This window comes from Rhinoraja longicauda, chromosome 6 (genome assembly GCF_053455715.1).
Source record: "Rhinoraja longicauda isolate Sanriku21f chromosome 6, sRhiLon1.1, whole genome shotgun sequence".
Lineage (NCBI taxonomy): Eukaryota > Metazoa > Chordata > Chondrichthyes > Rajiformes > Arhynchobatidae > Rhinoraja > Rhinoraja longicauda.
Window position 1 is genome coordinate 67,117,098 of NC_135958.1, and position 24,748 is coordinate 67,141,845.

The 24,748-nt window shown below is 41.3% G+C and overlaps 1 protein-coding gene across 2 annotated transcripts in view; it reads left to right on the forward strand.

Moving 5' to 3' along the window:
- The first annotated feature begins 861 nt into the window (after nucleotides 1–861).
- Nucleotides 862–24,748, forward strand: part of LOC144594547 (jupiter microtubule associated homolog 1-like) — a 33,626-nt gene continuing 9,739 nt past the window's right edge. The window contains exons 1-6 of one of the 2 annotated variants that reach the window (XM_078401238.1): nucleotides 862–1,007; nucleotides 8,573–8,727; nucleotides 16,284–16,411; nucleotides 18,714–18,753; nucleotides 18,929–18,980; nucleotides 22,273–22,278. In XM_078401238.1, coding sequence (XP_078257364.1) covers nucleotides 952–1,007; nucleotides 8,573–8,727; nucleotides 16,284–16,411; nucleotides 18,714–18,753; nucleotides 18,929–18,980; nucleotides 22,273–22,278 — 437 coding nt within the window. In that variant the 5' untranslated portion in view covers nucleotides 862–951. The remainder of the gene's footprint in view (nucleotides 1,008–8,572; nucleotides 8,728–16,283; nucleotides 16,412–18,713; nucleotides 18,754–18,928; nucleotides 18,981–22,272; nucleotides 22,279–24,748) is intronic. The other variant, XM_078401237.1, reaches the window with a different exon arrangement.

Consider the following 24,748-nt stretch of genomic DNA (forward strand, 5'->3'; position numbering starts at 1 on the left):
TGTAGTTGTCTTGAGTGGGGCGACCATGGTTCCTAGTTGAGGGAATTGGTGCTAATGCGAACTACTACTAAATCTTGGCCCTGGGGACAGCATTGTTTCTCGTTCACCTAAATAAGATTGAAATTTACCGCTGGGCAACTCCAGTGCTGCTCAAAGCCCCACCCTACTACTGCATTATTGCCTGGAAATCAATCTGATGGTTCAGTTCTGGTGAAGAACACGACGCATTGCTGTCGGTATTTAGGTTTTAAAAGAGCCATCATTAGATATAGGTTTTGAACTCGGCCACAGAAAAAACAGTACACGCCTGGTCTAATGAAAGGGGATGTTTCCATTGTAATTGTAGTTCTAGGTTTAGAGAGTTTGAGGGATAAAGCGGACAACTGTTGCCGTGAACCAGTCCCCACGTTCACCGCTGCCCCCCGTCGTGCCCGCGCGCCCCTCGCTCGGCGCTGCCCCCCCGACGTGACCGCGCGCCCCTCGCTCGGCGCTGCCCCCCGTCGTGCCCACGCGCCCTCGCTCGGCGCTGCCCCCCGTCGTGCCCGCGCGCCCCTCGCTCGGCGCTGCCCCCCCGTCGTGCCCACGCGCCCCTCGCTCGGCGCTGCCCCCCGTCGTGCCCGCGCGCCCCTCGCTGCCCCAGGCGTTGTCAACGCTGAGGAGACCCGACCGTTTACCCATGACATCACCTCACTTTGAACAAAGCCCAGCGCCGCGCGACGTCCCGCCTCGCGGGACATGACTGACAGCGCTTGCAGCCAATCCCGGCCTCAAGGCCCGCCTATGGTTTGTTCTATTGACTAATGCGAGAAGGGGAGGCGGGGCTCTCGAGTTCGCGCCAATGGAAGCGCGCAAGGGCGGGGCTGCGTTTATAAATAAGTGGCAGCGGACCGGCTGAACAGGCAGTTAGTTGTGGACGGAAGCGGCAGTTGCAGTCGGCAAGCACAGCTGGAGATGACCACTACAACCATATACCAGGGCTTGGACTCCACAGGCCGCAGTAGCACCAGGTAGCCTTGTGAGGGGGCGGTCTCCCGAGCTGCCGTTGCTCTGGAGACGGGGTTTGTTGGAGGGGTAGCCCGATCCGGTCCCCCATCCCAGCCATCTGATCAGTTTCATCCCTCCCCGAACCGGGTCTCATTCCCTTTCCTTGCCTCTGGTGGCTGTGCCGAGCGGTCCTGACTCGTGTTCAGATTTCCTTGGAGCCACGTTCGACTCCCCCCCCCCCCCCCCCCCCTCGCACGCAAGTCTGGGCGTTGTTCCCGACTCCTTGATAAGGACGGTCTTGCTACATTGTTAAAATCAATTCGAGCCTTGATCCTTGAGGCAGACGTATATGGTGCGGTTTGTCGATAGCAGTCAAAGATACCGGCCGAGTTGGGATTATTGGACAAGCCAACGGCTAGGTGATATGTGTACATGATTAAAACCGTGCCGCAACAGTAAGCTAATTGGAGAAAATGAACCTTCCGTAAGGTTCGTGGAGAAATAAGTGATAACGGCTCTGCGTGAATGTAATGACATGGTTAGTTTTTTAGATTTTAGTTCTGACAATGTTAACAATCGTAATCCTTAATGACAATCCCTATCCATATTTTGTTCGTTTTTTTAATATAAAGCCCTGATGCTGATGGTGTACGGTGAATAGAAAAGGTCCGCAGAGCATCGAAATGACCAACTCTATAATGTATGAAATTTCTCTGTAAAATGGCCCTGTTCCAAAATGATGGGTGGGTCCTTCTTCCATGGCATAGGCTGAGTGCAAACCTGCAGTGTTCAGACATATCCAGCCACATTTGTGCAGCATATATTTTTAAAGGGGCTGGCGTGGCTGATCATGGATCAGAATCCCCCATTAGGTGAAGTGTACACATTGTTCATGTAAAAAGACAGACTGTGGTTGAGGAGCTTTTGATAGGCTTTGTGTACTGCCTCGGTGTTAGTCAAAAACAGTCAGTTAAGTTGCGTTTAAGTGTTCGCAATCAAGATATGGTTAATTAAAGATTGTGAATATGCATGAATGAATGTGCTTTGCTGAACTCCTTTGTTCTGTTGTGGATTTAATACACAGGCTTAGTAACTATAGAAGCTAATGGTTACTGGGGACTGGAGGCCAGAAAATAACACCCTATTTGAGGAAGAGGGAGGAGGACTGGGGACAAAGCTGCGAGTTTGATGTTATTAGTTATGAAAATGCTGGATTTAATAATGGGATTAGGAAGCACGATGGTGCAGGTAGTAGTGCCAGAAACCTGGGTTCAATCCTAACCTTGGGTACTGATTGTGTGGAGTTTGCACGTTCCCGCTGTGACTGTGTTAGTTTCCTCTCATGTCCCAAAGATGCTTGCAGGTTTAATAGCCTCTGTAAAATGCCCCTAGTACATAGGGAGTTCATGTGAAAGTGGGGTATGAATGGGCGATTGATGGTTGGTGTGGATTTGATGGGCCGAAGGGCCTGTTTCCAGCCTGTATCTTTCAATAAATCAAAAATGGCTGGAGAAAAATAGAAGATTGCACAGTTGGCATGCATTCATAAAAGGGTTATCATACCTGACTAATTGGAGTTCTTTCCTTTTGATTCCTAAAATAGATTAGTTGGGGTGAAATGATGGATGTGGTGTATTTGTATTTTCAGATGCTTTCAACAAGGACCCACACCCACACATCAAGATTAGAGGATATGAAGACACAAGAAACTGCAAATGCTGGGATCTTGAGCAAAGCACAAGACTTTGCTCTACTGTTTTATGCACCTCACAATTTTCTTGGTGGAATTCAGTGGGTCAGGCAGGACATGAAGAAGGGTCCCAACCCGAAATGTCATTTATTCATTCACTCCCCAGATGCTGTCTGGCCCACTGAGGTCCTCCAGCATTTATGGAATGTTAAATTAGGGTTATACTGACATGGACTGAGAATTAGTGAGTAGACAAAACAAAATGTGATTAGATTGGTTGGTCTTAAGTAGACAGACTGACTGTTAGGCATAGTAGAGATTGGCCTTTGATGCCCTACATAATCACAACCACAATCTTTATCAGTGATTTGGCTGCGGGGATTAAATGTCATTTCTAAATTTGCAAAACCAGGTGGGATGGTGAGCAGAGAGGAGCTTGTAAGGTGACTTCAGTGGGATATGGTCATGCTGAGTGAATGGATGAGAGCATGACAGATATAATATAATGAGGAGAAAATTGTGAGGTGCATAAAACAGTAAAGCAAAGTCTTGGTTTTCATAGAAACATAGAAAATAGGTGCAGGAAGAGGCCATTCGGCCCTTTGAGCCAGCACCGCCATTGATTGTGATCATGGCTGATCGTCCCCAATCAATAACCCGTGCCTGCCTTCCCCCCATATCCCTTGATTCCACTAGCCCCTGGAGCTCTATCTAACTCTCTCTTAAATCCATCCAGTGATTTGGCCTCCACTGCCCTCTGTGGCAGAGAATTCCACAAATTCACAACTCTCTGGGTGAAAAAGTTTTTTCTCACCTCAGTATTAAATGGCCTCCCCTTTATTCTAAGACTGTGGCCCCTGGTTCTGGACTCGCCCAACATTGGGAACATTTTTCCTGCACCTAGCTTGTCCAGTCCTTTTATAATTTTATATGTTTCTATAAGATCCCCTCTCATCCTTCTAAACTCCAGTGAATACAAGCCCGGTCTTTTCAATCTTTCCTCATATGTCAGTCCCACCATCCCAGGGATCAATCTCGTGAACCTACGCTGCACTGCCTCAATTACAAGGATGTCCTTCCTCAAATTAGGAGACCAAAACTGTACACAATGGTAACATTGGGAAATATTGATATTGGGGGAAGGGTGGGGAAATGACACAATCAGGCAGGCAAATGAAATATTGGCCATTTTACCAAAAAAAGATCTGTATAGGAGTTAAAATGTCTCGGTGTCTTTGGAGGCTACAAATGGAGGGTTATGTATGGTTTTGGTCACCATTCCAAAAAACAGATATATATTCCATAGGATGTTTGGAATGAAGATTCATTAGACAGGCTGCAGAAATGGTGAATTTGTTGTGACATTTAGTTATAGATGTAGTCATCCAATTGATAGATTAATGAGGGAAGTTGGTGAGAGCACAATCAAACGAACTACAGCTCTGCATTTTGTAGCATTTAACTTCTTTTTGTGCTCTTACTCACTGCCCTCAATGGGATGACTTCATCCACAGTTTATCCCCACTACAACAATGTCCTTACCCTATTAAATATATTTATTTTGTCATCTACACCCCCTCCTGTCCTGTATGTTGGTATTGTTTTATTGTCATTTGTACAAGTGAAAATTTGCATACTATCCAATTAAATGAGATCATACTGTGCATGAGTACAATCAAGCCGTACACATGTACAAAGGGTATTACAAAGAGAAATACCTGGGTGCAGAATATACTTTTACTGCATAGTAGTTTAATAGTTATGGGGGAAAAGGTCCAGCATGCTCAAAGAAGGTTGACAGGAAGATTGGGACTATCATCTAATTTATGGGAGGACTGTTCAGTCGTCAGATAATGGGAAGAAACTGTTCAATTCAGATGGTACGTGGTTTCAAACTGCCTGACAGGAGGGGGGAGAAGTGGAATGACTGATTATGTTGGTTACTTTCCCAAGGTAATGTGGTGCAGATGGAGTCGATTGGAGGGGGTGGGTGCTGGAGGTGTGTGCATAATGGACTGGACCACATCTGCAACTCTCTGTAATTTCTGTGGTCTTGTGCAGAGTTGTTCCCAAACCAAGCTGTAATGCAACCTGATAATATGCTTTCTGTGCAAGTTGGTAAGTGTGGTTGGAGACTTGACAAATCTCAGTCTTCCGAAGAAATAAGGCCATGAAGTTCTTTATTGGTAATAGCTTCCATATGGTTGGTCCAGGACCATTGCATGATATTTCCGCCAAGGATCTTAAACCTTATTTGTGACCATTTCTGCTTTGGCAGTATTGATGCTAATTGTGGTATATACTACACCACACTTCCAGAAGTCAATAACCAGCTTCTTCATCTTGCTGACGTTGAAGGAGGTTGCATCTTTGGAGAGAAGGAATGGGTGACGTTTCTGGTCAAGACCTTTCTTCGGACTGATGATGCCTGAAGGATGGTCTTAACCCGAAACGTCATCCATTGCTTCTCTCCAGAGATGCTGCCTGTCCCACCGAGTTACTCCAGCATTTTTTGTTTATCTTTTGTGTAAATCAGCATCTGCAGTTCCTTCCTACACATTTTGAAGGAGAGGTTGTTGTTTTGATACCATGTTACCATGCTCTCTACATTCTTCCTGTACTGCAAACCTGTACATGGAGTTAGAACAGAACTTGGCCCGACAGTCATAGGTATATAGGGAGGAAGAGGCTGAGAACACATCTTGAAGCACTTTAGAATGGTGGATGTCTGGGACACTGGATGGTAGTTATCAATGCACACCACCTTGACTTTCTTTGGTACCATGATGATGGTCGACATCCTAAATTGGGGATCTCAAAATGAATTAGTGAGAAGTTAAAGATGTCTGTGAATGTTTCTGCCTGCAGCTAGTACGGTGGCACGGTGGCGCAGCGGTAGAGTTGCTGCCTTACAGCGAATGCAGCGCCGGAGACTCAGGTTCGATCCTGAGTACGGGTGCTGTACTATGCGGAGTTTGTACGTTCTCCCTGTGACCTGCGTGGGTTTTCTCCGAGATCTTCGGTTTCCTCCCACACTCCAAAGACGTACAGGTATGTAGGTTAATTGACTGGGTAAATGTAAAAATTGTCCCTAGTGTGTGTAGGATAGTGTTAATGTGCGGAGATCGCTGGGCGGTGCGGACTCGGTGGGCCGAAGGGCCTGTTTCCGCGCTGTATCTATAAATCTAGTACAAAATTTCATTACTCCATTGTTGGTACATGACTTGGACGGTGTCTGAGTGGTGGAACAATTCATTGTCACATTGAGGAAGACGATAAAAGGTGTTTTGTGGGTGTAGGGTCAAAGATATGGAAACTTTGTCGGGTGAGCACTGCAAGAGTAAAGTTTTTTTAGTTTAATTTAGAGATGCGTGTGGAAACAGGCCCTTCAACCTACCAAGTCTATGCTGACCTGCAATCACCCATACACTAGTTCTATCCTACACACTAGGGACAATTTACAGAAGCCAATTAACCTACAAACCTGCATATCTTTAGAATGTGGGAGGAAACCAAAGCACCCGGAGGAAACCCATATGGTCACATGAAAACGTGCAAACACCATAAAGACAGCATGATGCTGGAATAGTGAACAATTTTGGTAGTTGATCAGGGTAAACAATCCAATGACGGCTGTCATACTTTCTAAGATGTTTTAATAATAATAATAATAATAATGCATTACATTTATATAGCGCTTTTCAAACATTCAAAGACGCTTTACAGAGATTTCTAGAACATAGAGAAGTGAATAAATAGATAAATAAGTAAACGAACAGAGAAAGGAGACAGAAGGTGAGGTGACCTTCAGTGGTTGAAGGCAGTGCTGAAGAGGTGAGACTTCAGTGATGTTTTGAATGTGGTGAGTGAGGAGGAGTCTCTGACGGTTTGGGGTAGTGAGTTCCATAGGGTGGGAGCAGCGATGGAGAAAGCCCTGTCCCCCCAGGATCTGTTTGGTCCGGATGGGGGGGGGGGGGGTGGGGCAGGAGATTGGCAGCAGCAGAGCGGAGGGTGCAGGTGGGAGTGTGCCTGTGGAGGAGGTCAGTCAGGTAGGATGGGGCCAGGTGATGGAGGGCTTTGTAGGTCATGAGGAGGATTTTGTTTGTATTGGATTCTCTGGGGGATGGGGAGCCAGTGGAGTTTGTAAAGGACGGGGGTGATATGGTCACGGATCGGGAGTGGGTGAGTAGACGGGCAGCGGAGTTTTGAATGTATTGAAGTTTACTGATGATTTTTGAGGGTGAGCCATAGAGGAGGCTGTTGCAGTAGTCCAGACGGGAGGTGATGAAGGCGTGGATGAGGGTTTCTGCAGCTGTGAAGGAGAGGGATGGACGGAGACGGGCAATTTTTTTGAGGTGGAAGAAGGCTGACTTTGTGATGTGTTTGTCGAAGGAGAGGGTTTGATCAACGATGATTCCAAGATTCTGGATGTGAGAGGAGGTGGATACTGGGAGACCATCAATATTGAGGATGAAGTTTTGGGTGGATTTGGTGAGCGTTTTTGGACCAATGATGATGATTTCAGATTTGTTGCAGTTGAGTTTGAGGAAATTTGATTGAAGCCAAGATTTTATTTCAGTGATGCAGTTTGTCAGTGTAGAGTGTGTGGTGGTGGAGATTGACTTGGTGGAGATGAGGAGCTGGATATCATCGGCGAAGATTCAACATGTCTCTGAAGACTACCAAATTTTGACACAAACACTAGAAAGTATCCTGATTGGCCATGCCATGATGCAATCAATTTAGTTTAGAGTATTATTGTCACGTATACCAAGGTACAGTGAAAAGCTATTTTTTGTGTGCTATCCAGTTAAAGAAAAGACTATATTCTGTCTATCACTGTAAATTTCCCCGGTTTGGGATGAATAAAGGAATATATATATGATTACAAAAAAAGCTGTCCGCAGTGCAAAGGGTACCACATTTTGTGCAAGATAAAACCCAATTAAAGGTAATTTACAGGGCTCCATTGAGATAGATGGGAGGTCAGGGCCACAATCTAGCTGATGAGAGGATTGTTTAGTTGCAAGAAGAAAGGGAAGAAACTGTCACTGAATCTGGAGGTATGTGTTTCCAAACTATCTCTTGCCTGATGGGTGAGGGAGTGACTGGTGTGAGACTCGTCCTTGATTCTGATGGCCGTGCCGAGCCAGCATAATGGGTAGATGGAGTCCCTGGGTTTTGCGAGGATCAACTGGCATATAGGGTGTGTTCATGATGTCTTTCATCTCGTGTAGGAAGTAATTGCAGATGCTGGTTTACACCAAAGATAGACAAAATGCTGAAGTAACGTGTAAAAATGTTAGAGTAACAGTGGGACCTGTAGCATCTCTGGATAGAAGGAATGGGTGACGTGTCTGGTCAAGACCCTTCTTCAGACTGAGTCAATGGAGAGGGAAATGAGAGTCTGAAGATGGGTCTCGATCTGAAACGTTACCATTCCTTATATCCGGAAATGCTGCCTGTCCGCCTGAGTACTCCAACATTTCATCTGTCTTTAATCTCTCCCTACTCTGGACTACTAGTAAAGGAATCTAAATGATAACATGACTGGTTGGATTTGTATTAAAATGTGTTCAGATTTGGCTTTACCAATTGTGTGTTCCTGTTGGTCCTTGTGTAGAATGGGGAGGCCAATTGTGGTGGGGAGGGAAGTTGCTGAAAAGCTTTGGTTTTAAATTCCACTATCATTTCAAAATAAATGAAATTTTCGTGTTGCAAAATGGCTGTAACCAAGTCTAATTCCTCAAGACTCTTAACATGTCATCTGAGCTAAGGGCTCAAGTATTCATAAAAGCTGCCCTGCACTTGTTTGCATACAAATGCTTAGATCTATTTGAGTTAATTTGTTATTGTTAAGAAATGACATTTATGGAATTTTGTTTTTTACTTTCCAAGCAGAGGATTGCAGCCTCCTGGTGGTGGATCCAGCATCTCATTCGGGGTGGAGGAAAATGTCAAACCTGCGCATTCTCGACCAAGCAAAACTGCGTCCAATATCTTTGGACCACCAGTGGACAGCCAGCCTGTGGCTCGAAGAACCAACCCACCAGGTTCAGTTTTATGTTTGGTACCTAGTTTAATAAATAAGCTTGGAGTTGACAGGTTCATTTCTATCTTGTGTGTTCCTTGTTTTCTCACAAGCACATTGAGATTTATTAAAACTAATCTGGTGTGGAGAACTATACACTAAGTTGTACCTAATCCTGTTTTAGTTCTCCACTTATTCTTTATGCCATTAATTTTATTAATGGCCTGTAAGTAAAGCTTTCTGGAGAATATTATTTGATAAGTGACATCCTGTTTAATCTTAACAGATGGTACAGATCAGTAAGAGTATTTCATTTTTTAATGTTTGAAGTCAAAATACTCAGCAAACCTCACAGGAATCATTTAATTCAAAGTTCGTGTGGCCCCTTGTCGTTGATTAATTATGGTGCAGGAGGGGGCCATTTGGCTCGTCTGTTCGTCTACTTTTTAAAGCAGTGCAGTCAATCACATTGAATGATTTGAAATCATTTTTCATCCCCTCCCGAATAACTCTTATAAACAGTGAGTTCCACGTTATCCCTGCCTTTTAATTTAAAAGGTACCTCTCATCCTCTTGCATCAATTCCCCAAAACTTCAAAACTAAGCCATCTGGTCATTATTCCATCAGCTAATGGAAACAGTTGATCTGTGTACCTTATCTAAACTAGTTAGTATCTGTTGCAAGGAGATAGAGAACTTGGTCACATGGTGTCAGGACAATAACCCCAGCCTCAATGCCAGCAAGACGAAGGAGCTAGTTATTGACTTCAGGAAACATGATGGTGTACAAGCCCCAATCAGCTTCAATGGTGTGGAGCTAGAAAAAGTTGAGAGCCTCAAGTTCCTTGGTGTTATTATTTTCAATGATCTATTGTCAACCAACCACATAGATGCGGCAGTAAAGAAGGCACGCCACCCCTCTACCTCGCGAGGAGACTGAGGAAATTCAGCATATCTCCTACTGTAGAAAGCATACTGTCGGGTTGCATCACAGCTTGGTTTAGGAACAGCTCTTTCGACCTCAAGAAATTGCAGGGGGTTGTAGATGTAGCCATATACATCACACGGACCAGGCATCCCACCATTGACTCAATTGTTTGTTTTTCGTGTACATATGTGTGCGTGTGTATATATTATACACATATGTGTGTATTTGTGAGTATGTGTATATATAAAGACTGAACATTTTTTTCTCTTATTTATTATATTGTTTACAGTGTACTATGTTTACATATTCTGTTGCACTGCAGCAAGTAAGAATTTCATTGTTCTATCTGGGACTTATGACAATAAAACACTCTTGACTCTTTTGATCTACACTTCATGCTGCCTCAGAAAACCAGCCAACCTAATCAAAGATTTGCCCACCCTGGCTATTCCTCCTTCTCCCTGCTCCCATCCAGCAGACAGTACAGGAGCTTGAAAGCACCTACTGCCAGACTTTGGAACAGCTTCTTTCTCCTGTTATCAAGCTTCTGAACGGTCCTTCTACAAACAAGGGTACTGTCTGATTCACCTCTATCCCCATTGAGGATATTGGACTTTTTCCGTGGAACATGCGCTACAAGGCTGAGAGCTACATTCTGCACTCTATCTTTCCCAGTGCTCCATCTATTGTACTTGAGTTTGACTAGATTGTATCTGTTTGGTATATCTGATCTATGTGGATAGAATACTAAACAAAACTTTTCATTAATGTGCGTGACAATATTAAACCTTGCCTAACCTCAATCAAATCTCCCTCCACTTTCCTTTGTTTCAAGGAAAAGCAATAGCAGCCTCAAACTAATTTTGTAGCTAAAATTCCTCATTCCTAGAATCATCCTGGTAAATCTGTCTTCTCAACAACTTGAACATCTTCCTAGAGTGGTAACCTGATCTGAATGCAATTACTGGTTATATCCTAACTAAAGCTTTATAAACAGCAATATCAATTTCCAGTTGATAATGCTTTAATGTTGTAGAACCTACCATTGTGAATGTTAATAAGTATAATTAAATATAATTTGTCAAAAATGACAGGGCCAAAGGATGAGACATTGGAGCAGGTGATTTAAAGCTTAATTGGACGAGCCCGAGGCAGCTTTTCCCTTCCAATCTGCAGATGCATTTGTCTGAACACACTGGTAGAAGTAACCACCATATCGTACTTGTGGAGATGGGCCTGTCTTCATGTTGAGGAACCTCCCTGTTCTGATACACTGCACTCATGACCCGGACATGATCTGACTGCTCAAAACAGGCTACTCAAATGCTGTGGACTGCCAGCAGCAGCAGAGAGCTGCAGGTATACTGAGCAGCATGCATTTGATAATGCTAAGCGATTCCCACAACTGGTAGCACATGTAAACATTCTGCCATCCTGCTGCATCTAGTTTGGAATAGTATTAGTTAAATAACTAAGGGAGCAAAGATTTGGAGCATTCACATTCTTACTAATGGCAGAGCTCATTCAGTGCTAAAGACGAGGCTGAAGCATTTGAAACACTTTAGCCAGAAGTGCTGATTTGTCCATTCATCTTGTCTTCATTCCTGACATTCCCATCATCACAGAAGCCTGCCTTCAGCAAATTCACTTTGTTCCATGAGCTGCCAAGAAATGGTTGCGTGTTCTGGAGGCAACCAAGGCAATGGAATTGAACAACATCCCAGTTGTTGTACTGAAGATGTGCTCCAAAACAATTGTGGGCTAGTTCCAATATAGCTATGAAATGATATATCTACCTAAAATTCCCCAGGTTGTCCTGTTCACTAAAAGCAAGACAAATCCAAAGTTGATTAATTGCCATCTAATCAGTCTACTCTTAATCATTACCGGCAAGATTACCTACTCGCCAATGCCCAGTTTTGATTTTGCCAGCATCCCTCTGCTTTAGATCCCAGCACTGCATTAGTCCAAATGTAGACCCAAAAATTGCATTTCAAAGGTGAGATGAGAATGACTTTGATTGACATTAAAGTTACATTCAACCAAGTGTGGCATGAAGAAGCCCTGGTATAACTGAAGCCAATTAACATCAAAGCAAAAGAAGGCTGAATGGTCATTGTTGCTACAGGTAGAAGTTGTCATGAAAAGATTTGGGGAGTTTATCTGCTGTAGGCAAAGGTGCAAACATGATTGGGAAATGTAAATAAAGGCTTGTTCAAGAATGTTGAGTTTGAACAGAATAAGAATCTATCAATACATTTGTAGCTATTCATGACTATCCATCCCCACTTTCATTCTCTTCTGTGAAAATCATGGATAGGTACACTTGACATTACCTCATGCACTCTAATTATTTCACTTAAATTCTTATTTCCTACCACATGTTACTTTAGCAAGTCACCTTTCTATTTTCTGTATTTTATCTGCTTTATTTTCTCTTTAGCCTATCTCCTCTTTGCTGACCAAGGTGCCTACCTGAAGTAGGTGAATGCCTTCCCCTTTGCTTGGGCCATATCCCTTCCTAACCGTGTACCTGTTCAATTATATATTAACTGTTTTCATTTTACCTTCCTCTACCACTTTGTCCAACAGCTCTTTCCCATGTACCCATCCCCATCTGTGGGAAGAACTTTCTCTTTGGGTCCCTTTTTTAAATGTTCCCCTCACGCCCTTCTTTGTATGTCTAATTAAAAATTTTTACTTGTGCAAGGAGTTACTACTTAATGTTTGATTCTAGCCTAATATCAGCATTGATTAATCCAGTGTTTTATCTAAATATGCATTTTTCCCCACCTTTTGATTTTTGTGAACTTTAATTGATATATCTCTTAACCCCACTTTATTTTCAGCAACCTTTCAGTACTTTTTGAACAAGAAAATATTGATGAAAATGGCAATTGGTGTATTATTTTTAATTCTATATATTTGGGCAATTATAACATTTGACTTTGTTCCTGCAATTTTAATTGTCAACAGAATAAGAATCTGTTATTTGGGTGGTGATTGAGCACTTGGTCGATGTGAGCTGATCAAAGTTGGTGTGCGTTTCTAAAATGGAACTTAAGCCAAGTGGAGTCGATTATGTTTATACTGAATTTCAGAGTTTTTAAGTCGGATCCAAAACTAAAGGAAGTGAAGTCAGTTTTAACATGGGTAGGGAGTTGGAAGGTAGAGAACAAAACAACTACAAGGTGTGACAAGTTGTGGCTCCAGATATCTTGTTTCAATTTTTCAGTTTGAAATATTTATCCGAGTTTACCCTGAAGGTGGCGATGCTGGTAGACAGTGGTGCACCTTACTGGGACTGAAGTTCTTGAGATTGGATAGGCTGAGGCTCTTTTCACTGGAGCATTGGATGAGGGGTGACCATATAGAGGTTTATAAAATCTCAAGGGGCAGAGATAAGGTGGATTGTTGAGACTTTCTATCAATGTCGGATAGTCTAATACATTGGTTTAAATTGTCCTGGTGCCAATCGATGTCCATTAACACTAGTTCTATATTATCTCACTTATTCAACATTTCCCTTCACATTAGGAACAATTTTACAGTAACTAACAAACTCATGCGCCTTTGGGATGTGGGAGGAAACCAGAGCTTTTGGAGGAAACTCATGTGGCCACAAAAGCATGCAAATTCCACACAGATTGCAGCCCAAAATCCGGATTGAACCTCGGTCTCTGCTGCTGAGGCTGCATCTCTACCAGTTGCACCTCTGCCAAAGAACCTGAGGAACAAGATTTTCATACCATTTGGCTGGTATATGGAACAAGCTGCCAGGGGAAGTGGAAGGGATGGGCACATTTAGCATGTTTAAAAGACATTTGGACATTGCATGGGCAGGAAAGTTCAGAGCCTTTGATAAGGTCCACATAGGAGATTAGTGGGCAAAATTAGAGCACATGGTATTGGGGGTAAGGTACTGACACAGATAGAAAATTAGTTGGCAGACAGGAAACAAAGAGTAGGGATTAGCGGGTCCCTTTCAGAATGGCAGGCAGTGACTAGTGGGGTACCCACAAGGCTTGATGCTGGGACCGCAGCTATTTACAATATACATTAATGACTTAGATGAAGGGATTAAAGTAACATTAGCAAATTTGCGGATAACACAAAGCTGGGTGGCAGTGTGAACTGTGAAGAGGATGCTATGAGAATGCAGGGTGACTTGGACAGGTTGTGTGAGTGGGCAGATGCAGTTTAATGTGGATAAATGTGAAGTTATCCACTTTGGTGGTAAGAACAGGAAGGCAGATTATTATCTGAATGGTGTCAAGTTAGGTAAAGGGGAAGTACAAAGAGATCTGGGTGTTCTTGTTCATCAGTCACTGAAAGTAAGCATGCAGGTGCAGCAGGCAGTGAAGAAAGCTGATGGCATGTTGGCCTTTATGACAAGAGGTGTTGAGTATGGAAGCAAAGAGGTCCTTCTGCAGTTGTACACGACCCTAGTGAGACCACACCTGGAGTACTGTTAAGTTTTGGTCTCTAAATTTGAGGAAGGACATTCGTGCTATTGAGGGAATGCAGCGTAGGTTTACTAGGTTAATTCCTGGAATGGTGGGATTGTCGTATGTTGAAAGACTGGAGCGATTGGGCTTGTATACACTGGAATTTAGAAGGATGAGAGGGGATCTTATTGAAACATAAGATTATTAAGGGAGTGGACGCGCTAGAGGCAGGAAATATGTTCCCGATGTTGGGCGAGTCCAGAACCAGGGGCCACAGTTTAAGAATAAGGGGTAGGCCATTTAGAACGGAGATGAGGAAAAACTTTTTCACTCAAAGTTGTAAATCTGTGGAAGGCAGTGGAGGCCAATTCTCTGGATGCTTTCAAGACAGAGTTAGATAGAGCTCAAGGATAGAGGAGTCAGGGGGTATGGGGATAGGGTAGGAACGGGGTACTGATTGAGGATGATCAGCCGTGATCACAATGAATGGCGGTGCCGGCTCGAAGGGCCGAATGGCCTACTTCTGCACCTATTGTCTATTGATAGGGGCAAATGGGAATACTGGAATGCAACTGGGTCAGCATGAACAAGTTGACCTAAAGGGTCTGTTTCCATGCTGAATAACTGACACTAATGCAATGCGTAATAGAAGAGATGGAATCATGTTAAACATATTATAATCTTTGTCTCAACTACTACTTGTTATAGCATGCTACAATTTCTACGTGTTTCTGATATACAGTATGTATACCATATACAAGTATGATGTGTTCAGTCTTTACTTTTGCACGTTTTTTGTTTTAGTTTAATTCCTGTAAACTTGTGCTTCTGTCTTCAAATTATATTAAAAACAGGACTATGAACCATACTTAAGCATGGTCTAACTGGGGTTTCATCCAAGTTTAACATCTAGCTTTTTTTTGTCCTTTTGTGAATGAATCTGTGCTTTGTCTGTTTGTGATTGTTATTATTTCATGATTTGTATATCTACCTTCTAGAAATATATTTGCTTCCTGTCCCATTTACACCTTTTTCCAATCCTTTCCCCACCATTCCCCAATGAACAAAATGTCTCATTAAGGAAAACAAGATTTGAAGTATTGGCCCATTGTGTATATTTTGCAAGTTCATTGGTCATAAGGTCATTAGTGATAGGGGCAGAATTAGGCCTTTCGGCCCATCAAGTTTACTACGCCATTCAATCATGGCTGATTTATCTCTCCCTCCTAACCCCATTCTCCTGCCTTCTCCCCATAACCCCGAACAACCTGACATTGGTCTTGCACTTTGTTCATCTACATCAATTCATTATACTGTAATTTCATTGCAATCAATTATTTGAATATTTTAAGTAATACCTTGTTATTAATAATAGACGACTGGTCCCATACCTATCCCTGTGAAGTGCTGTTTCCCACAATTTACTGAAGTAGCTACTTGTAACCCTACCATAGAATCTAAGACCTGCAGATGCTGGTTAATACACAAAAGGACACAAAATGCTGGAGTAACTTGGTGGGTTGGGCAGCATCCCTGGAGAACATGGATAAGTAATGTTTTGGGTCGAGACCCTTCTTCAGACGCTGCTGTCTTCTCATTTATGCAGGTTTGGTCCTAATTCTGCTGTATCTAAACTTACTCGGTGCAAGCGGACTTCATAATGGAATCAAAATATAAATCAATCATGATCAACATGAATGGTGGAGCAGTCCTTGGGGCTGAATGATCTTGTGTTACTATCACTCCTATTTTTTGTATCTTAAGATATTTGAGCATTTGGAAAATAAGCTTTGTGTGTACACATTTCAGAAATGTAGCTATTTGGTGGACTTTAAACACTGTCACTGCCTTTCTTTCATGGTGTGCGTTACCTGCAGGCAGATTGACTTCAATCTGTTTGTACATTTTTGCCTGGTAGAAATGACAAACTAGTATATGTTGATAGCAATGTCTGCTGTGACACCCTGCAGTTAAGCACACCCTGCATTTTTACAGTGCTACTGAAAATATTCAAACACTGAACTGAAGTGACTAATTTTAAGCAGTGTTGCGCAGTCAAACATTGCAGCCTCTGCTCGTGTGTTGTTGATCGCCCTTTAAGCAAGTGGTTTACTGGGTACCATTCATTGATGAAATATTGTAAAATCTTGAAGTAATGAAGTGCCAAGATGGATATTTAAGTTAATTCATTTATTTTTCTAGGTGGAAAAAGTAGTGGTATCTTTGGAGCAGCTACCGCTGAAACAGCAGAATCAAAGCAACAGAAAAATCCTCCTGGTGGCAAGACAAGCGGCATATTTGACACTGTGAAAAAACCTCCCAACACTCTGGTAAACTTATCAGGAAATTATCATGCTAGATTTGTAGCATGTTTTGCTGCAGGATATCTGGTACCCTGCAATGCATTAGCTTGATGTTGTCTTGGGGCAATTATACTGTTCTTGCCCTTTTAGCAAGCCACTTGTCATTAGTTTTGGGAGGGAGCCAAGCACCAATTTATTAAAAGCAAATAAATGTGGATATGGGAGAAGTGTAATACATCACAATCCATATCCTTCCACAGAAATTATTTTCTGTTTTCTTGAAACTTGGTGTGGCTAAGTTGTACAAACATAGTATAGATTCTACAGTTGAGCTAACACTGCCTCATTTTCGGTCCATCCAAAATACCATTTATCAAAATAATTGTAAGGCAGGTGTGCCATACACTAATTCACATATCAAAGCGATTCTGCTGTTTTTGTCAATACAATTGGCTATTAAATTTGTCCATATCATCCCTACTTTGCATTCTGTTGACTGATGTTGATTAACCATGTTTGTTTGGAGGAAATGCATTTCATTTTGGACCATAGAGCATTTTTCTCTTTTTCTCTCCACTCTGCATTGCATCCTGGTGATACTTCTCTGCCGATGTTTGGCCACTCATTTCAATACATTTGTAGCTATTCATGACTATCTTTCCATCCCCACTTTCATTCTCTTCTGTGAAAATCATGGATAGGTATACTTGACATTACCTCATGCACTCTAATTATTTCACTTAAATTCTTATTTCCTACCACATGTTACTTTAGCAAGTCACCTTTCTATTTTCTGTATTTTATCTGCTTTATTTTCTCTTTAGCCTATCTCATCTATGCTGACCAAGGTGCCTACTTGAAGTAGGTGAATGCCTTCATATCCCTTCCTAACCGTGCACCTGTTCAATTATATATTAACTCTTTTCATTTTACCTTCCTCTACCACTTTGTCCAACAGCTCTTTCCCATGTACCCATCCCCATCTGTGGGAAGAACTTTCTCTTTGGGTCCCTTTTTAAAATGTTCCCCTCGCGCCCTTCTTTGTATGTCTAATTTAAATTTTTTACTTGTGCAAGGAGTTACTACTTAATGTCTGATTTTAACCTAATATCAGCATTGATTAATCCAGTGTTTTATCTAAATATGCATTTCTCCGCAACCTTTTGATTTTTGTGAACTTTAATTGATATATCTCTTAACCCCACTTTATTTTCAGCAACCAGACCTTTCACTACTTTTTGAACAAGAAAATATTGATGAAAATGACAATCGGTGTATCATTTTAAATTCTATATATTTGGGCCATTATAACATTTGACTTTGTTCCTGCAATTTTAATTGTCAACTTGGTGCATTTCGGGTGTTAGGCATGTCTTGGATAGTAACTTCACATACTGGTTGTGGATTTGCATCCCATTCTAGAGACTTCAGGCACAGGTGTACTGTACTGTTGGGATGGTACCTTTCACATGAGACATTGAACTAAACATGCATGAATATATTATTGAACAGGTGTCCCCAGTATGCATTCCTGTGCTGTGTCAATTTCTACGCCTTGTCCATTTCATTGCCATATAAATTAATGGGTGGCCACAGTGGCGCTGTGGTAGAGTTGCTGCTTGCAGCGCCGAGCACCCTGGTTCGATCCCAACTATGGGTGCTGTCTATATGGAGTTTGTACTTTCTCCCCTTGACCGCGGGGGTTTTTTCTCTGAGATCTTCGGTTTCCTCCCACACTCCAAAGACGTACAGGTATGTAGGTTAATTGGCTTGTTGTAAATGTAAATTGTCCCTAGTGTGTGTTGGATAGTTTTAATGTGCGGGGATCGCTAATCTGTGCGGACTCGGTGGGCCGAAGGGCCTGTTTCCACGCTGTATCTCTAAACTAAACTAAATACAATTTTCTTCTGATTAATTGCAGTGTTATGGTTAATTGTACCAGCCCTGTTGAAAATTGATTCAATATAGATGGCTTTTCAGGTTTGTTTGTCTTGGCCACAAGTTAGCTTTACCTAAATTTAGCTATGTATGTGAACTTTAAATTTTTCCCATTTGGTAGATTTGAATATAATGTCATAAATTTGTACCATTTAATGCTGCATAATCCTGGGATCTTGTTCTGCAATATGTACCATTTGTCATTTCACCCACTGAGTCTCTTGGGTGTACTTGTAAATGTATTTCATAACTTGTTCATAATCAGTTTGATAGCTAAAATGAGAGTTAATTCATAATGTATTGCAGGTCATGATTGTTGCCTACTCTACACAGATTTTAGTTTTGAAATAATATGACATTAAAGTTAATGATATTATGCTTTCTCATTTAGGATATCGCAACTGGAGAGGGTGAAAATTGCCCAGGTTCATGTAAGTATGATTCTAGATGAACAATTTGAGATTTCTATTTTAACAATTTCTGTGCCCTTTCTTGGCTTTATCCTGAAAACCAAACCACAAGCTTTACTAGATTGCTATTAAACAAACTCTTATGAATTTGATATGCAAAGAGAAAAATGATGCAAATATTTCAAAATTTAAGTAGATTCTCTGCAAGTGAATTTCTTCATTTTTCTTTTTGACTTTCATCATCAGAAGTCCTGATAAATTCATCGGTCTGGAATGTTTGATTTCATGCATGTTGACTGCCCTGCTTGTATTCCTAGCATGTTTTAAGTGCAAGTTTCAGTTATTTTTCTTTAGTCACAGATGTGATGTTTTTGATAAAGTTGCACCATGGTATTGAACATCTTGGCTGTTTCTCTTGGATAAAGCTAAATTATTCTTGCTTGCAAGAAGCCAACAGCAGTTTTCTGAAATGTGTGTTTGCGCATGAGGTATGCTGCTGTTAACCCTCCTGAACCATTTCTGGTTGAGCGTTTGTGTATTTGATGCAGTTTTACTTTAGCCTAATAAGTTATACTTTTCTGATTAACTGGGTCATCTTCTGTGTGAAGTTGATACAGCTTAATTAAATGTACTGGTCCAGTTCCAGTCATTGCATTGAGTGAATTTTGAGACAGTAATTTAGACATAAACAATCCTGTCCCATAAAACCTGCCACAGTAATGATGGTGGTCATTGAATCTGGAGTGGTTCATGAAAAGTGATTCATTTGTTGAGGTGAAAATATTTAAAATGCAGGGTGTTGGGCTTGGTGTTATTGGTATGAAAAATCCATTGCACCCTTTTAAGCTAACTCAATACATTAAATTCAGTTAATGGGATTTGTTCATATAATTGGATCACCTGATCACTTTGAAACCTTTGAATACATCAGTTAAATTGTCTTATTGTCTGTTTTCTGTGACAGAGGGTATTGTGTCCTTCTTTTTGAAAACATATCAAATTTGAGCTAGAGGCAATTCTTGGAACAAAAACCTTCCAGTGAATAATGTTTTCTTGGCTGACTTTCATTGAGCTACCAGTTATCTTTTGAGCACTCCTGATGGCTATTCATGTGTTGATATAAGCAGGTTACTTCACTGAAGAGATCAAATTGCTTCAGTATAACTTTGATTCTGAATAGTCAGATGCCAGACTTTCTCTATACCTACAGGTAACTGGTTGAATAGAGTGCACGTTTATTTGTTTGGTTCCAGTTGCTTAGCACCTCCTTTGGAGCTGTTTTAGTCACCCTTCTATATTTTGTTTGAAATCAGGAAGAATAGTGCTTGCTGCTTTTGTTTTTGCAGTAACCACAGCAGTCTTTTTTTCTACTGTTGGAATAATAGATTTTTTTAAACCCAACAATTAACTTGGATTTAACATACAAAATGGTTCTGAACCATGGTCATTTAAGGTAATCCAGAATTGTAGTTGTCTGGCTGATTACTGCATACTCGGTTTGCTAGTATTTTGAGCTGAGCATTTTTTTGCAACGCTATGATATGTGACACCAGAATTCAATGATAGATTAACTAAACAATTGATGCACCCCTGCTAGAGTATATAAACCTCTTCACAGGTTTGCTGAATATTTCTTTCTTTCAGCATGCAATTTACTAGTCATTTCTGTGCATGATGTAACATAATGCCTGAATTGTCTTAATGCTGCTTTGACCTGTACAATAATATTTCAATGTATTTATATTCACCAAAATCATGGAAGCCATACATTTTTCAAGAAGGGTAAAAGGGTCCTGGAATAACTGTTATAATTGTTAACAGTATGAGCATAGCAAATAAAGCTGTAAATAATGAATGAAATGTGCAGGTATTTGATCAGCTGAGCTTATTACTTCACTATAATTGTATTTTTAGGCAAATAATAGAAATGGGTGTGGTGTTCAAAAACCAGTTTGTGTAACACGGGTAACTACTTTATATTAGTAAACGGGTTCTAATGGGTACCTCGGCAATGTTTGTGTAATGAAATATATACTTGTGTTCAAAGTGCAATAAATGCATATGCTGTGACCTCATTGAGCTCTTAGATCTTAATTTAACTGAGGTAAGTGGAGAGATGCTGTTATTTTATTTCTATTCGAAGTCAGTGATTTAGATATTGGAAATGTTTCTTCTTACTTCAATTTCAGAATCTGGCATTTTAAAGGCAAGTCTTGATATACTATAGCTCTTATCCATACATTCTCTCCATGTCTATCGTAGTCTGTTTAAACACCAACTCTTAGGTGCTGATTCAGATGTGAATCGTGAAGCATCTGTATGACCAGGCTGGATGAATACATGAATCGCTTATCCAATGTACATTGTAACCACTCTGCTGATAGTTTGAAGTCCGTCATTGGTAATGCACACTGATCTGTTGTTGGCATAGCATTTAAGAATCTTGACGACAATGAACTGGAGATGCAAATCTCTGAGCTGCATGTGTCTAGAATATATAGTGAAAGTAAAAGAAAAGTACAAATATTTAATTTTAAAATAAAGTACGAGAAGTGCACAACTCACCAACTACAATGAAAAGATGGATTGAGGTCCATTTCAAGAGCACGACTTCCTAGGCTGGAGAGGAGAAACCGTCGATTCGGTGATCTGGAGCCAAATCCTAATTGCTGGAGGAGCTTAGCTGATCAGGCAGCATCTGTGGAGGCAGAGGGATGGTTAATTTTTCGGGTAGAGATGTCGTTCATTAATGTATCTTGCCACTTGGTTATTTTTCATGGCAATGCTGGAGACTTGTCTGTATTGCTAAAGAACAGATTCCCTTCAAAGAACTCTTCCTTTTATTGTTAGAATTAAACATTTTAAACTTTGTTCATGAACAAGTCAGGTGAAGTTAAAATTCAAATTGGGTATAAGATTGGCATAAAATGCTCAAGATAGGACTGCTTCCTGTTGCTGTCTTTGGTGGTTTTATCATTGTGTGCTATCTAACTGGGTAGATTTTCTGATTGGTCAAAAGCCAGTAGATTTACTAGGGTTTTCTCTATCGGGAAAGGTCAGTCTCTCATTGGACGGTAAATTGGACCTAGTGCAACACTACAAACTTTCACTTTCAGCCTTGAGAGGTGAATTGTTTGATTTTGAGGAAATACCAACTCCAACTGTCAATTGAAAAATGTAAATAAGGGGCATCTTGGGACCAACAGAAATGAGATGCCATAAAATATCACAAACTGGAAAAGTAGCAGCTTTCCAAGCCTGATTCCAGAGGGGAGAAATCTTAATTTAAAAATACATGCATTTTAGAAGCAATTCAATCTGTAGATATTGTACAGTGACAGAAAATCAGGTTCATTGAGGGTCTTCAATTAGGCCAAAATTGCTCTCTTTTGATCAAGTTGTATAACATGCCAAAGATTAACTCAATAGAATATGGAGTAGGCCATTCAGCATTTCAAGAATATGCCACCATTTGGTCACAGATGAGAAGTATCAGTAGCAGGGGTGTAGCAGTTTGAATCTCCTCGGTTGGTTGGTAAGGTCATGGTTGTAATGATTGGCTCCTCCAATTTCTTGCTATCCATAAAGCCTGGATTAATCTTAGTACAAATCAGTTAGCAGTGGTCAGGGGATCTCTCAATTTTTAGTCCCTTTTAGTTTGCCTTATAGTCATAGAACCATACAGCACGAAAACGGGCTCTTTGGCTCAGCTCATCCATGCTGACCAAGATGCACCATCTAAGCTAGTTTCGTTTGCCTACATTTCATTCATGTGCTTCATCTTTTCCTGTCCATGTACCCGTCCAAGTGTCTTTTAAATGTTTAGATTTTAGATTTTTTTTAGATTTAGAGATACAGCGCAGAAACAGGCCCTTCGGCCCACCGGGTCTGCGCTGCCCAGCGATCCCCGCACATTAACACTATCCTACATCCACTACGGACAATTTTTACATTTGCCCAGCCAATTAACCTACAAACCTGTACGTCTTTGGAGTGTGGGAGGAAACGGAAGATCTCGGAGAAAACCCACGCAGGTCACGGGGAGAACGTACAAACTCCGTACAGTACAGCACCCGTAGTCAGGATCGAACCTGAGTCTCCGGCGCTGAATTAGTTGTAAGGCAGCAACTCTACCGCTGCGCCACCGTGCCGCCAACGCTGTTTCCATGCTTTGCAGTTCTGACTCTGACCAAAAATAGCCTGTTTCTTGCTTGTATTCACAACATTTAGGAATCTATCTCAAATGCATTCCATCGTTTGCTTCTCAAGACACTGCCAATTTAATCAGTCCATTCTAAGTGAAGATTTGTTTCCCATGATTATTGAATTACTAGCTTTTATTTCTTGATTTGATTCTATCCAACAGTATGGTCACTGTTTTGGAGCCAACATGCTACTTCATTCAAAGCATTCTTCCTTTTTACTTCTTTACTCACAATGATTCCACTTGTTGATCTAGGCCACTTGCTTCTCACTGTAATCCAATATCACCTTTATAATTACTCAACTCTTTTTCCATTCTGCACATCTGTCCAAAATGCCATTTTGTTAGGTGACATCAGCAAGTTTTAATGATGGTCAAGTCAAAGGTTTGTTTATTTGGTGTTTCAGATTTTCCTTTGCATAGTACTGCTGTAGGTAGCTCCGATGACCTGGGTTTGATTCTGACCTTGGGTGCTATCTATGTGGAATTTCCACATCTTCCCAATGACTATTTGAGTTTTCTAAAAGTACTCTAATTTCTTCTCACAACCCAAATATGTGTAAATTATCAGATTAATTGGCCACTGAATTTCCCCAGGTGTGGCAACCAGTGGGAGAACTGGGCATGAGAGAATAGGCCTGGGGGGGGGGGGGGGGGGGGTGGGAATGGGAAGTGGGGTCAGGATTACTTTGAGCCAGAGTATACTCTGCTGGCTGGCCCCAATATCCTATGGAAATACAAAACGATGAAAAAAGTAAATTATTCCTTGATTTTTACTTCCTACTCCAATATTTCAAGTAATTTAAAAAGAAAAATCTTGTTATTGAATCGGAATATACCCTTTCCCCCTCCACTCCCCCTTATCTTGCTCCGCCTTCCCTCCAATGTTCCAAAGAGGGATTGAGTCACTGATCTCTGAATACAAATTACCAAATGATGCCTTGGAAACCCAGTACTCTCAGCTCAGTGGTGAAGTTTGAAGATTTAAAGTGATTCTCCTTAATAGCACAAGCCGTCGATAAAAAGCCTCCAATTTCATACATGTGAATTTTTTGTTAATAATCTTATGTGAAGCCTTATCAAATACCTAATTAGTAAATTTAATTTATCACACATGTTGGCCCTTCTTAACACCTTCATTAATTACCTTGGTGCTCGACAAGGCTTGATGTGAATTGATGAGATTAAAAGATGTTTGTCCAGGTATGCCATCCTAATATAGATTACAGAAATTTTCCCACAATTATTATAGTAGGGTTAAGGGCCTGTCCCACTTAGGCGATTTTAAGGCGACTGCCGGCGATTAGGCTGTCGCCGAACATTCGCCGGGGTGTCGCGGGCATGATCGTGAGGAGTCTTCCAAAGATCGTAGTGGATCTCGGCGCGTCACCGAGAAATCAAACGGTTTGAAATCTCTCGGCGACAGCTGGCTTGTCGCCAGGCATCGTAGCTTATTGCGGTCGCTGTCGCATGCTGTCCCCAGGTTTGATAGGTTCTCTTAAGATGCATTTAGAAGCACATAATATTAAAATAAGTAAAGTCATTTCAAAATGCCATAAAATGCTTGTGTTTAACCAATTTATTTACTGTCAGGACATTTGACAGGTAGATTGGAGGCGACAGTTTGACGGTCAGGTAAGCGTGGGAATTTTCGTGATGTTTTTGGCCTCAGCCATTACATTTAAAGTTGGCTCCAAACCCAGATATTCAACCCAGAAACCAGATATGCATTTCCCTTGCGTTTTCAAAGAATGCCCACACACTTTTCACAAAAATCCACTGAACAACTTATAAAATTATTTTTTTAAATAC